Here is a 15,606-nt window from a genome sequence, read left to right as displayed (position 1 = left end):
AGTTCTCTGTTCTTTTTCACTTGACTTCAACACTACCATGTCTACCTTCTCAATGCATAAACACACTGTGAATACAGCAAATAGTCTTTATTACCTAGTGTGAGTCCAAAACAGTCTCACGTGAAAAGATTCCTTACTTTAGCACTTTACTGATTGTATTACCACAAACAATTTCCGTGTCTTTGTCAGAAAAACATTGACACACGATGGAAGGCGCACTGGAAACAGATGAGCTATATGGACTGACTATTGTTGACTAGTGTTTTTAACCTGAAGGGAAGGTGCCCTCTCATTAATATCAATGACATACTCAAGGGGTTTTTCCTCATCAACTGCTCCCAACCAAGTGGAACCATTTCCTAAAGCATTTGGTGGAGGTGGAGACAAGCTCCTAATCGCCTGTGTGTTATTGAATTATTGAATTAAAAGCTTATGTGCTCAGGGTGAGCATGTCAATTGAATGGTACGACTGAATGGTACACCGCCCGTTTCTTTCGCATCTGAATAGATCATTTGTGTATTCAAAATGGCGAAGAATGGGGGTATTACACAGATCGCCTTCATTGTCTGTAAGTCCTATTCACTCCCACTGTAATCATTGTGAGAGACAAGTCATATTCATCCATTCAAACGCCACGTCTCAGAACGACTGTCCCCAACCCACATTCACTGCTCCTCAACACCACAGCGCTGCTTTTTTTGTCAATAAGTTTTTTACACTGGGTTAATTAAAGAAGGGGTTTTCTTCAAAGAACACATTTTGCATAATTGCAGTGCGGCTGAAGTGGGAGTTGAACTTGTAGCCATCTGTTAATTGATATCTTAAAGGATCTTAAGGGGTAAATGCGACCCAATTGACTGAGTCTTTTCAGACTGACATTTTGTTACCACCTGTATTCATTTCTATGCGTCGTATTTTGTTTCACACGGCCAGCAATAATCCTGGAGCAACAAGAAATGAATGTAAATTACACGGATTATAATTAATAGCCTTCATTTCGAGGGATTGATATGTTGTCTTGTCAGTGCAAATCAGAAGCCTTTTTAAACCTCAAAACACACCACAAGTTAGCACTTGCAAAATACCCACAAACAACTGCACGATCAAATCGGAACACGACATCTGAAGTAGTTTTTTTTTTTTAGCATTCTGGGGACTGAAGTAGTGGAACAGGATGAGTGAAGGTGATATTACTGCCTGGCATCTCAATGGGAATCAGTTACTGTGACCCACGCAATTTCCCCCTCAAAGAGTATTTCAACTTATGCAGATGAGCTCATCAGAGTGGCTGCTAAGCAGCAACATCTAGGCCTGGAATTATGTCAATACCAGCAAAGAAAACAAATGCAAATCAAAATCGAAATTAATATGTTTCCCCCGAGGAGGGAGCTGAGTCTTGCTTATATTCGTCTCCCAGAACATGACAGAATCCTGTTATCCATAAAAACAAGTGCTGTGGCGTTCCCAGCAAGATGACACAGATGTCATGTGCCTTCTACAGCTTCAGATAAGACAGAGAAAAAAACAGGGAGTGCGATTCATAGGGATATTTCGGGTTATTGCAAAACACTTAACCTTTTAAGAGGCTACTGACATGTTTGTTGATCTAACATACTAGATATCAATGCATTATAATAAGAACTACCATTCAGCAAATAGCCAATAGAGTAGCAGTCACGCATTACACAGGCAGACCAGAATTTACTTTTGACTAATCCGATCCGATCTTTAAAAAGTTCAGATGCGAACAAATCTGTTCTGATTAGTCAAAAGAAAACTGATCAGAATTGTACTGCCTGTTTAAAAGCAGCCTCAGAATAGGCTAATAGAAAGCGGATTTAACGCATAGCGCCAAATGATCTGAAAGGGATTCAAATTCCCCAGACATTCAGCTTTAGTCACTAGTGTAATCCATACTGCTGTTTGAAAGCGCTCTAGATGGCCTCATGGTATGTTTGGAAAGAGCTGAACCGGTGAAAACAGGAGAAAATTATGTAGGGCTGCCATATCATTGCTGTTGTCCATCACTTCTAACTGGAGTGTCTACTTCTCCCGGAGAGTTTACCGCAATTTTATTTCCTGTTTGGAACTCTGGGTTTTCATGACAAACCGTTTCTACCCTCCTCAGGATGGTACATAGCCCGGCGTCTGTAAGATAAACATTTATTAAAATGGATGGCCATCCTGCAGCTGGCTTTAAAATAAGGCACACCGGCGCTACAGCAAACAAATTCCCCGGTAGCAAACATCGGAGTGTTGTTTAGTGCTTAAGCAGCATAGAAGCTGCCCGGGCTCGGCTGATTGGCTGTTTAACGAGGGACACAAGTGGGCCGGGTTTGGCGCATCTTTGTATAAACCCGAGCCACTTCACGGCTGATTTCATTTGTGCGCTGTGGAAGATAATTGGTTGGTGTCTGGAAAAAAAGGTGACTACAGTTAAGAGAACGGTGATATAACTTTAGCCGACAGTAGGGTCTCGACCGCTGTTGTGAACAATCATGGCTGGTGGTGGCATGTTTGTGAGGTTGTAGCTTTTCTGACAGTTGATTAAGCAAGATAAATCATGCCAGCCCTTGAGCTATACCTTGGAGAGAGAGCCGTGATCTTCAGGCATAATAAAGCTTGATAGCTTTAGAGGCACCATTTGTCAAGAATAATTACATTCCGTGTTTTGCTATAGCACGTGTGTATACAAATTTAATAAAATACACAACAAATACAGTAGCCCATATCCACTTGAAAGCTCAGCTCATTTGCACATAAACCGCAGAGAAGACAACAATAAAATTACAAATACATTCATAAAAAACGGTTAGATTTTCCAGAACCACAAATGGTTTTATGAAAAGGGGCATTCCCTGTTCTACCCGAGCATTTTGCCTTTAAACGTTCATAAGACACTTCACATCGAATTTCACTTGAATGATATGTTTTTCAACTGTCTGAAATATTTGAAAGGATTGTTCTCATACAATACAGTAAGTGAAGACAAAAGCATATCACTGTACATAAGCAGACAGGACTCAATAGCTTAACAGCAGCAATTCGTTCAAACACCCTTACAAAATTGGAGCTTGAAATGTGTAAAACACAGACATCTAAATTGAAGGGTACACCATGAAAACACATAATGGCATGAAAGCGACGGTTTTCTTTCCCTTCCGCTCACAGCAGTCAGAACCAAGGACAATTTTTTTCCCCCTACACTTTGAACAACAAACAACCAGAATTAAAAAAAGAAAGAAAAAGAGAAAGCTAATGGTCTGATGGTTTTTGGTTATACAATGCATGTCTGGAACCTCCCTGGGTCAACGTGAATGACCCCCTCCGTCATTCATCCATGACCCCGTTAGACGGCGGCCGGACGAGAGCGAGAGCGAGAGCTCGGACTTACGAACTTTCAGTTCGCAGAATCCCGTTGGTCCAGACTCACGCACTCCAGCCCCCCACATTCCTGGCCGATGATCCCAGAACTCATCCCGGAACCGTGGATGAGGCTGTTGGACAGTGACTTGGGCCTGAGGGTACACGACAGGTACAATGGCTCCAGTTCTGTGTGAGGGGGCGAGCACTGGCCGTCTGGAGGTCCGTAGGCACTCCCGTCCTCCCCGTCCCTCCCCACCTCCTCCTTGGGCCCTTTGGTGGGGGAGTCCAGGGGCGTGTTTCCCTTGGCGGGGCTGCTGGACGCCGAGGAGCACTCCTGCAGCAGGGGACTGAGGGGCCGCTGGGGCTTTAAGTACGGTTTGACGTTGGCCACCAGGATGGCGCCGTCCCGCTGCTCCTTCCCGAATGTGCTGAGAGTTTTCCTGGCTGCGCCGCGGCTCAGGCTGCCATAAATCTCTGTCTCCACCATGGCCTCCATTCCCACTGGGATGAAAAGGTTGGTGCGATTATCGCCGCTGTCTGCTTGACTTCCTACCCGTAACTTTGGCATCCAGCATCTGTCGGAGTGGCCCAGAGCGCGACATTCATCCGTACAGTGAACAGACCTGTCTTGTCCTGAGGAGAGAGGTACAGAGTGGTTAGTGAATGACACATTCCATTTGAAGCCTTATCAAATATGCAAGGTAAATAATACAATGTTATTCCCAGCCAGCTGACTCCAAGCAATGCCCTCCCACACACAATGAAATAAAATAAAAAAACACGGAAGAATGAATAAATAGTTTCTAGGGAATAAGTACAACCAATTCCGATTTCCAGTCTGTCAGGACCCAGATCAAGAGAAAATGTGTGTTCAAAATGCATATTACATCAAAAGAGGGAACAAATCGACAACAGTTCGGTTTGGCAAAACGGCAACACAGATCCCACACATTACAATCAGTGTCCTTTGAAGGCTGGCTTGCCACGGCAGACCAACCAACGATTACAGTGAAGAGGATACTGGTCTGTTTTGGTCTTTCATCTCCAGTCAGATAGGAGGATTTTTTTTATTTTTTTCCATGTATGTAGTGTATGTAAAGAAGACAGCTGCAGTACAGGCAACATAACCAGTACAGAAAAAGAAACCGGATATTCACTTCACTAGAGTTGGCTATAAGCACTGCAGAGCAAGTAGCCATTGACAATGATGCAAAGAGAGAGGTATGTATATTGAAAAGGTTCAAAGTAGCATTTGCACGGTTGGTTTTTTGGGCTACTGCTTTTCTATCTAAGATGGAGTGAAGACGGTGTTACAGTGCCTTTCCCAGCATATGCCGTGAATTTCTAATTAGTTCAGACAATTAAGTATTCCCATCAGGTTTGAGAACCTGTTGAGAGAGAGGTGCTAACAAGGAATTGTATTTTACTGTGCGCATGGCAAATCGTTGCATTTAAGAAGCACATCTTTCTGGTGAAGAAACAATAGCTCTTCGTTATCAGTGTTTGCTTATAACACTGCGCACGCCTTTGACGAGACCGATGCTGTGTCCTAATTTGAGTTTCTAACAAAGTAGAAAAAGCAACCTTACGCCATCAGGAAACGTGCAGTGTAAATAATGGAAAACACATTGTGATACAGCGCATATCAAATGCATAAATTTAGAGTGGAAATGATTAAGCAAATTCAGAAGCAGTAATAAAGACTGAACGCACAACAACTTTGTATTTCTTGCCATACAGGGCCAATTCCTGTTACCACAGAATAATCAAAATAAGTCCCAATATCTGTACACCTTTCAGTGGTGAGTGGATACAGATATGCTGTGTCACACGTTACATTTTTTGACCGACTCCCAGAAACGCTGCAGGATATGTTTTGCCATATACCTGCTACAGTCAGTTTCAATTAAAGGTGATGTTTCAGGGGTTTTCTGCATGTCAAACCTCATTTTCCAGTTACGTTTAGTACTGTAGCACTAGCCAGACACCTTTTGTGGTTAAAGTTCAATTCCTGACCTTCTTTTTTAGTCACATACCAGTGATAGAGGATTACTTGTCTCTACAAAGAAGCCGTTTCGACATCTTGTGGGCTATGCTCAGAGAATGCGCGTATGGCTGACCAAGACTTGAGACGGCTGTAGACGTTCTTTACAGTTCTGAAGCAGAAAGTTTTGTTTTTATCTAACAAGTGTGGCGAGCGTCTCCGCTACTGTTGGTTCTGAATAAGCCAGTCCAAGAAGATCAGGGACATGAAAAAGTGTTCGGGTGACGCAACAGCACTAAAAGTAAGTGGAAAATAATTTATATATATATATATATATATATATATATATATTTATATAGTATTTTTTAATATATATATATATATATATATATTATATATATATAATATATATACACACATACATACATACATACATATACACACACACACATATATATACATATGTCTCTCTCAAGGCACCTTAGAGTTCCAAGAATAATCATCTTTAATGGGTCTACAATTGCAGGGCTATGCCTTTTGGAGGCTTGTTAAAAGCCAGAGACACAAAGCACCCCTTTAAAAGGATCACACTGGTGGGATATTATGGCCAAGTTGAACTGAAAAACATGATTTCAAAGAAAAAAAGAACCTGCATGGTCATTATAAATAGAAACAGCAAAAGCCTAGCAACCCCAGAATGTATGCACCTGGTTTCTCCTGGAGACTATACATATTCAATGGAGGAAGGTGTTGAGAGACGCACAGGTGCATACATTACCTGTATCAAAGCTGAGGAGACTGGAGTCTTTGATAAAAGGTGAAAATACAAAAACACCACCTAATCCACTGTTGTGGTCTTTTTTCTTACCAGAGGACACAGTCCCAGGACTGAGGTTTTATTTTTTTGTCGTGCTCTTTGCGTGAAGCCTTAACTGGGGCTACGGGCTACAGAGGCCTGTAAAGGTTGCTGGATTTCATGCATACTTTTCCTCAAGGTAAATAACATGTACATACACTGCCCACTCAGCACTGTCTGGACACTGTGTCCTTTAGAGAAAATAGACAATGCAGAAACTGTCTGACTTCTCCAGCTTGGATGATGAGCCCGACGAAACTCAATGCAAAAAAGCTGACCGACCCTTTACGGTAAACATTTCACGTGACAATTAGTTCTGCTTTTAAACTACATTCTGTACAAGCGAAAGACACAACTTGGAGAACATCAGAAAAAAAAGCCTTAACACAAGCCATTAATATTAAATGCATTGCCCCAGTTCTTTGCATTTCTCTTATCTTACAAATGCAGGCCTATAAATTAATTGACATTCCAGTCAAGTGAGCATTGGTGCTGTGTGTAAATTTCGCTCCGCACATTTGAAACATCTCTTTCAGTATCTTTCCATTTGATTGGCCTTTGAACAGGGACCGGAGAATCAGATTCAGAAATATTTGCTCCAGAAAAGTGTGATTGAATTTACACCTCCCACAGAGGGAGCATGGCCCTGCCGTTTCCTCTAAACGCACGCACGCGCGCACGAGCGCACCCCGGGAGCCACACACACAGACACACACTCACACGTTCCCTCTGTAACCATAACACTGTCTCCATCTCTGTCCTCCTGAGCATGCCAGAAACAAACAGCTCATAGCAATGCAAATGGAGTGGAAAGCACAGCACAGGACCTGATGACCACAGCCATTCCATTCCAAGACACTTCTAACTGTCAATGGGGGAAATAAGAGCCAGCGCCTCTTCAGACAAGTCCTCCATTATCTTTCCCGACCGCAGACAAACTGACTCTGCTGCCTGTGCGAGACGCGCCTCATTTTTTACATGCATCACATCACACGGGGAAAGAGCAACACAGGATCAACCAATCATAACCCGACCAGTGAAAAGGACTTGACTGGTGAAAATTGCTCCAAACTCATCAGCGGATAGACGGATTGGGCGCGCTGACGCAACTTTTGACACAGCCGGTACGGCACATTCCCGTTCTCCATTCATGTTGTGTGTCCGTGCCGTCCTGACAGCCCGTTTTAACATTCCGTTTAACATTCCAGGCAACTGAGAATGTCACCCACAAAAAAAGACGCATGAAAGCATTCTGTCAGGAGCCACCGAAAGCTACCTATCTGTTTGTACTGAAAGTGACTGTCATGCTCTTTTGTCCCTGTCTTGCGATTCAAGCACGACGTGCAGGAAGTTCATAATCAAATAATGAATTGATCAAATGGGACGTGCACAGAGATACACTTTACCATGCATATGAGCTTGTTTGATCGCTAAAGCCAGCAGAGGATGTTTGAACATTCTTTCCTTCAGCCAATGGACTCTTTTATCCCCTTAAACATCATCTACTTTCCACTCTGGAGCTTTCATGTCATCCTGGCAGTGCAGCTCAACAGTCCTGCAACAGCACAGAGCCGCCATATCAAGCCGTCTCACAGAGCCGCCATATCAAGCCGTCTCACAGACCTACCATATCAAAGCAGTCCACAGAGCTGCCATATCAAGCCGTCTCACAGAGCCGCCATATCAAGCCGTCTCACAGAGCCGCCATATCAAGCCGTCTCACAGAGCCGCCATATCAAGCCGTCTCACAGAGCCGCCATATCAAGCAGTCTACAGAGCTACCATATCAAGCCGTCTCACAGAGCTGCCATATCAAGCAGTGCACAGAGCTGCCATATCAAGCCATTTCACAGAGCTACTATATAATGCCATCTCACAGACCTACCATATCAAAGCAGTCTACAGAGCTACCATATCAAGCCGTCTCACAGAGCTACCATATCAAGCCGTCTCACAGAGCTACCATATCAAGCCGTCTCACAGAGCTACCATTTCAATCAATCAATCAACCAATCAAATGTATTTATAAAGCCCTTTTTACAACAGCAGTAGTCACAAAGTGCTTTTACAAAACACCCGGCCTTAAACCCCAAGGAGCAAACAACAGTAGTGTTGAATTTCAGTGGCTAGGAAAAACTCCCTAAGAGCTACCTAATCAAGACATTTCTCAGAGCTACCATATCAAGCAGTCCATAGAGCTGCCATATTAAGCAGTCTCACAGACTTGCCAAATCAAGCCATCTCACAGAGCTAACATATCAAGCCATTTCACAGAGCTACCATATAATGCCGTCTCACAGAACTACCATATCAAGCAGTCCACAGAGCTACCATATAATGCTGTCTCACAGAGCTACCATATAATGCAGTCTCACAGAGCTACCATATCAAGCAGTCCACAGAGCTACCATATAATGCAGTTTCACAGAGCTGCCATATCAAGAAGTCTACAGAGCTACCATATCAAGCCGTCTCACAGAGCTAACATATCAAGCTGTCTCACAGAGCTAACATATCAAGCCGTCTCACAGAGCTACCATATCAAGCTGTCTCACAGAGCTACCATATCAAGCCGTCTCACAGAGCTACCATATCAAGCCTTCTCACAGAGCTAAGATATCACTACCGCAGCATGGCACTCATACCGCTAAAATGTAGTGATTATGATTTATGATTTCAGTAATCTCTTTGAGGTGTACCCTGTACGGTCATTATTTACTTTAGCTGGGCCCCGAAGGCACTGCTGCAACACAGGGTGCAGACATCCTTTATACACATTTTGTTTATGCTGCACGTCGTCTCGACACTTTGATTGGGGAAAACAAGGGCCTGACACAAGGGTCTGTTAGGCGTCTTCAAGATGTCAGAAAGAGACAGACAGAGAAACAGACAGAGAGAGAGAGAGAGAGAGTGTCCACTCACCCTGTTCAAGAAGCTGCCCATTAACCGCTGTGGCTTTCATCTTGAGGGTCTCTCTGACAGACGCGTCGCAGTGGGAGCCTCTATTAGTATCCTGGTCACTGTCGGCCTGGTCGCTGTCCCCGTGGCCGCTGTCCCGGAGGCTGGCTCGCTCTGCGTCCTTGAACGTGGAGCCGCTGCGGAGTGGAGAGGGAGGGAGATGGAGAAAAACATAACTCATCCGCGGAGTCCGTCCCGCGGCCGCCGCTGCCACTCCCATCCGCAGCGTTTGGTTGTGACGGCGTGACTGGTTTGTAAACAGCCGGGAACAGGTGGTTGTCATGGAGCGGCCTTACCTTTGAGCAAATGGCTGCCTGTTGGCCGCGTAATTGGGCTCGGAGGGAAAATTATCCGTCTGAGAATAGAGGAGAGGAAATGAATGTAAGTGTCGGGCGCCAGACGTTATTTCTTCTTTCCTGTGTGCATCGGCACAGATGCCCGATCTTATTTTTGAGCCAGTTTCACACAGCAAGGAAATAATCCTCCAGCAACAAGGAATGTGAATTTATATTTGACATTTTAGTCATTTGGCAGACTCTCTTATCCAGAGAGACATAAAGTTACTCCATTCATCTTAACACAGCTAGGTGGGACAACCACAAGACCCAGTGGTAGTAAGGAGACTTTACTCAATAAAGTAGCTATCAGCAAATTGAGTGCTGGAAGGAAGATTTCTTTATGAATAATTATGTGGATTAAATTTGTTGGACATTTTTGTAGAGGGTGATACATTTTTATTCAGAGCAAATCGAGTCTGAAATGTTAAAGTAGGAACTACAAACTTTAGAAGCCTTTCAAAAAACTTGAATATATTACCCGTAAGCATTTCTTTCTGCACAGGAAAATTCCTACAGTAAGAGGACAATCGCATCAAGACAGGTGTCACCTGTATGTCAGAGCATCATGAGATATTCAAAGGCCACGTCCAATAGCTACGGCTCTGGCCTGCATTTTGATCTGTGCATTTGAATCATTTAGGAACACATGAACTGTGTTAATAAAACATCCCAGAGTAAAAGAGCAGCTGCTAACAGAGACACTCTGATCAGGACAAAACCCCTGAGTGTCCATGTGTGCCTATTTGGCCAACGGGGAGCACTGATGCATTCTGGGACTCTGTCATCTGCATCCTGGGCCCTTTTATTTATTTATTTAAAAAAAAAAAATTACATCTTGAGAATAATGCGTTTGAGCTGATCACACCCACACGCCCTGGCAACTGGTGACAGCGTCAGCCCATGTCATCGGTGTTATCATCTCTGGGAGACTTGTCACCAGTGTTATCATCCCAAATGAGACATGTCTGGGAGACTGTCCTAGATATTTACATCATTTACAACAGAAAAACACTGCCAGGGCTAAAAAACAAATTACATGCACACCCTGTCAATTGAATATGCTGGCTTGCGTAGTAACCCTGTCATCTTTTACAAGGCGGGGTGGGGCCCTATTAATGGCCTTTTCTTGCCAACATTGGATTTGGATTTGCGGAGCTGGCCCATGTTTGCGAGGGCAAGAAATCTGAACGTAAGGTTATTCAGTGTGGATCTAGCTGTCTGGCACGTAGTATTTCACTAATATGATCAGACAAGCTGCTCAAACACCTGTCCGATCCCAGATTTTGGGCAGGGTTTTGTTTTTACTTTGTGGCAGGCGGATTTGGCAGTGACAGCAAAGCAGCGCAGTCCAAGACTTACATGGTTTGCATATCTAACAGAAAGGGTTTCCTGATTATTCAGACCACCTGTAAGGTGCTGGTAGAAGTGACTGATAATGGGCCAATTTGGAAATGGCTGGGATCTCTGTGGACGAGAGGTAGCAGTCTATTGTAGACCCTTAAAAACCGGGATCAAAATATCTTTTCATATATTTCTTCAATATTCTTTTGGCGTATCATACTGAATCTGCTGCATTTTTAGTCCTTCAATTGGCAATATCATAACGCACCAGACAGGGAATAAAAATGATAACAAGGATGTCTGATTGCATGGTGCCCATGTATTGATTTGAAGAATTACCTCTCTTGTTGCAGATTTCTATAGAATCCCAGGAACAGAGATAAGAGATACTAAAATTCAGAAAAAAAAGTACACTACAAGGATTCAGTTCCTTACCTGGATCACTGACATTCTATTCATAGAGGTCTCCGTGGTAAGCCCTGCAAAGCTTGAGTGACAGCCAGCCCGGGGCACAGTCAGGCTGTTGGAGGTGGTTTTCAGGTACATGACCTCCGACCTGGGCAGCGTGAGAGGCAGGGGGCCGGTGGTCTGGTAGTCGAAGCAGATGGGCGAGGTGATGAGAGACGGGCTGCTGACCACGTTCATCCGGCTCACGGACTCCCTCTCCTCCGTCTCGCTCTGGACCAGCATGATGTCGCTCTTGTTGATCCTCTTCTTCTTGCCTTTCCCCGCCGGGGGGTTCGACGTGGAGTACTCCGCCACGCGGCAGTTATAATTCCCGGCCTCCTTGTCCTGATGCTTGGACTTGACGGCGATGGCGGTCATGACGGCCAGGAGCATGACGGATATGATGCAGAGGGTGATTATGAGAGGCAGGGACACGTCCCAGTGCTGCTGCGCCCCTCCGGCCCGGGTTTCTCCTCCCGCCACGGCTCCGGTGCCCGCCTTAATGATCAGCTTGGCCACTGCCGACAGTGGCGGTTTGCCGTGGTCCGTCACCTTCACCACCAGCTCCGCGGCCTGGGCCACGTCTTCCCACGTGGCGTGGGCCGTCCTCACGTCGCCGGCCACCGGGTCCATCTCGAACAGGTGCTCCTCGTTGCCCTCCGAGATCTCGTAAGTCAGACGACCGCTCTCGCCGTGGTCGTGGTCGACCGCCCTGACCGTGGTCACGATGTAGCCCAGGCCCACGTTCCTGGGGACCGTGATTTCCGCGGTGTCATTGAGCAGGAGGGGTAGGACAATGACGGGCAGGTTGTCATTGACGTCCAGCACACTGACCCGAACTGTGGCACTGCTCTCCATATGAGGAGACCCCGCGTCTTTAGCTTGAACCTTGAACTCAAAGAACTTTGTTTGTTCATAGTTGAAAGACCTGGATGCGTAAATGGCTCCGTTGGTTGGGTTGACAGACACATAGGTGTACACTGACACATCTCCAATGTGTGAAGGCAAAATGGAATAGGACACGGTCCCATTCCGACCGATATCTGGGTCGTGAGCCAGAACTGAGCCCAGGTACTCTCCGGGAATGTTGTTTTCAGGCACCTGGAGTCCGTAGACTGTCTTGGTGAAACGTGGTGCATTGTCATTCTCATCCAAGATTTTCACGGTGAACGATTTTGTGTAATTCAGGGACGGAATTCCGTTGTCTCTGGCCACAATTGTCACATTATATTCGTCTTTCAGTTCTCTGTCCAGTGGTCTGTCCGTGAGCAGAGTATAAAAATTGTCATTGTTTTCCTGTAGCCTGAACGGCACATTACCAAGTACCCTGCATTGGAGCTGGCCATTCCTACCAGAATCTTTATCAGTGACTCTCACCAGGGCGATGACGGATTCAGGAGGCGCGGCCTCACTGATGGCCCCCTGGCGAACTGAGACAAAGCTGATGACTGGCCAGTTATCATTCTTGTCAAGCACTTTGACTGAGATCTTACAATGGCCAGGAATGGGGTTGGGCCCCAGGTCTTTGGCCTGCACGTCAAATTCGATTGTCGGATTCTCCTCATAGTCAATCTCTCCCCGAATCTTTATGACACCTGTGTTTGGGTCAATGGAAAACAACTCCTGGACTCTATCGGATGCGTATCCACTGAAAGAGTAGATCACCTGCCCGTTGCTGCCCTCGTCTTGATCTGTTGCATTAAGATCTATCAATATTTTCCCAACAGGTGAGTTTTCAGGGAGCTCCAATACATAAGCTGGTTTCTCGAACACTGGGCTGTTATCATTTGAATCAGTAACTCTGACATTGATTTGCATGGACCCTGATCGTGGATACTCCCCTCCGTCAATGGCTGTCAAAAGGAGGGTATGATGAGACCTATCCTCCCGGTCTAGAGGTCGCTGAACCACCAATTCAGGATAGATGGTTCCGTCGCCCCTCAATTTCAAGTCCAGTGAAAAGGTATTGTAGTCGTCTCTGGTAACCTGATACGTTTTTATTCCGTTTTCCCCAGAATCAGAGTCGTGCGCGATTGTTAGAGGAAAACGTGTCCCAGCAGCTGCATTCTCTGAAATATCAATATCTATGTTGTCTGAGGGAAAACTGGGTGAGTTGTCGTTTATATCCACTATGTCAATTTTAATCATGCATATTTCCTTGTCGTTGGCAAACACTTCCATGGCAAGCTGACACTTAGGGTTGCGTCTGCACAACGTCTCCCTGTCAATCCGCTGTTTAGTAAAAAGCAGACCACTCTCCGGATCCACATCAATCAAATGTGGAGATGAATTCTCCAGAACTCTAAAGTTCGATTTTTTCCCCCTCTCTAACGGTCCAAATCCAGCATCCTTAGCAATGTTTCCAATGACAGTGCCAGGTCCCTGCTCTTCTGGAACCGAATAATTCAGATTTTTCAGTGTCCGGGCTTTAGCCCACAAAAGAAGGAAAAAGATGACCGGAAGACGCATATTGTGTAGAATGCGCGTGCTTAGAAAAATCATGTTTAACTCTCAACCTGTTGATTTTTTCGGCGAACCCACTACGACTAAAATCATGCGAGACAGGTAGTTTCGTATCCAACACGGAGGGGTTATTTAATCGATGTCTTATGAGCTAGTCTTTTCCCTCTTTTACGTGGCTCTTTTAACCTTTCTGTAAACAACGACGAACGCCTAAGTACTTGAGTATTACACATTAACGCAATACAAAATGTAACATGTGGCCGATGTGATTCGCTCGTGCAGCGAATAAAATGTATTTAGTGATTTCAATGCATTCATAATTTCCACTGTTGCTACAAGGTTACAAGCGTTTGTACATCCATCTATGCTGAAGGTTAGGCAGTACAAAGCGCAATGCCCTTATGCGACATCCAGCCTACAGAAAATTACTGAGATAGTCATTAATTTAACCGTTAATTGTCCAGCATTCTCGGCTAGTCTACTACACAGTGTACGGCACTTTTTCCTTGTAAGAGCTACACACTGTTGCATACAGGTTATGTACAGGTAGGCTACACGAACTAACCCATAAAGTAAACCAAATGCACCAAAATATATGTTCCTTCGGTACTCCGGCTTACATTCTTCTTTCATTTACAAGCATCTGGACAGCGATAAGGACTTTTGCCTGATAACTGTCCTATAATCAGTTCAGTAATCCCGTAATCCAGTCCAGTTGGACCTTGTGCTCTTGCATCCTGCATTGATTCGGGTAAGGACACCAACACTGCTGCTTTAGACGTAGGGGGGGAAAAAATCCAAGAAGTCAGCTGCGAAACGTAGATTTCTTTTTCGATATGCTCAAAATTGCCCGTTTTTTCTGTGTTCAATTCTCTGGTCACGTCAACAGTTGAAAACAGCTCTCTTGGCATTGAGATCTGGTTACCACTAGAATCCTCACGACGCCCTACACACCGACTCCAGTTTATCTCTTGGTGGATTTAACATTTTTTCTGATCGTCTTCCAACCAATGAGTGAAACAGTGACAGATCCAGCCGTAGGGGTTTTCTCCAATAGGTCTGGCAAGTTCGCATTGAAGGAGGGCTGTTCCGCTGATACGTGATTCAGTTACTGATGTGAGCGCACCGAGCAGAACTGGAGATGAAAACGTGCTCGTGGATGTTGTTCCTAATACATGTTGATTTGCAGTCGAGATAGTGTGTGGATCAACACAACTATAGGCATGAGAAAAATATAAAACAACTTGAACTAATCGGTGTGGAATTTGGGTTGAGAGTGGCGATTCCAGAAAGGGCTGGTTTAGGTGGTCAGTTCTGTTGAGACAGAAAGGCGGGTCATGCCAACGGTAGGTGGTACTGGGTTACTGGGCTAGGCAATCAGAACAACAGACCTTTGTTTTCTGACTCTCAGAATGCTTGTGGACAGGATCGACCAAAATAACTGCATAGTATCTACCCAGTGCTCCCAATCCACCCAATTATACAATATGACAATATTTTTATTTTGGCTTTCGTTGCGTGGTCTGGTAATGACTATGATTCATGTTTCAAGAGTACAGTATGAACGCGGTTGCAGTGAACAACTAAGAATTGCCTCACGAGAGGACACATCCGAAGAAAATGTAATATAGAAATAGCGCAACAGGTTGTCAATACATGTCATGGGTTATTGCTTTACATGGAGATGCACTCTATATTCAGAAATGGTTTCCTTTCTCATATCCGAAATATCACACTCACATTGTCCACAGCTTCCTGCTTTGCAATATCCTCAGGCATTATATGAGACAGGTGTTAGGAAGATGGACTGACATTTAATCCAGTCTTCCGATCAGCTGACATTTGCCTTTGA

General features: G+C 44.8%; 1 protein-coding gene across 1 annotated transcript; it reads right to left on the bottom strand.

The window, feature by feature from the left end:
- Nucleotides 1-2,681: 2,681 nt before the first annotated feature.
- Nucleotides 2,682-14,984, bottom strand: LOC105018790 (protocadherin-17). Its single transcript, XM_010884504.5, has 4 exons — nt 11,280-14,984; nt 9,462-9,520; nt 9,130-9,302; nt 2,682-4,000 (listed from the first exon to the last, which is right to left on the bottom strand). Exons 1-4 carry the CDS (start codon nt 13,791-13,793, stop codon nt 3,402-3,404), a joined length of 3,345 nt encoding a protein of 1,114 aa, XP_010882806.4. The 5' UTR covers nt 13,794-14,984; the 3' UTR covers nt 2,682-3,401.
- Nucleotides 14,985-15,606: the final 622 nt, after the last annotated feature.

The sequence above is a fragment of the Esox lucius genome, chromosome 20 (assembly GCF_011004845.1).
Source record: "Esox lucius isolate fEsoLuc1 chromosome 20, fEsoLuc1.pri, whole genome shotgun sequence".
Lineage (NCBI taxonomy): Eukaryota > Metazoa > Chordata > Actinopteri > Esociformes > Esocidae > Esox > Esox lucius.
This window is presented reverse-complemented; position numbering and strand designations above follow the sequence as displayed.

Coding starts and splice junctions, on each gene's coding strand:
- LOC105018790 (XM_010884504.5), bottom strand. CDS start 13,793: ATGATTTTTCTAAGCACGCGCATTCTACACAATATGCGTCTTCCGGTC. Junction 9,521..11,279: donor ATAGAATGTCAGTGATCCAG/GTAAGGAACTGA, acceptor CTCTATTCTCAG/ACGGATAATTTTCCCTCCGA. Junction 4,001..9,129: donor TGGGCAGCTTCTTGAACAGG/GTGAGTGGACAC, acceptor CTCTCTCCTCAG/GACAAGACAGGTCTGTTCAC.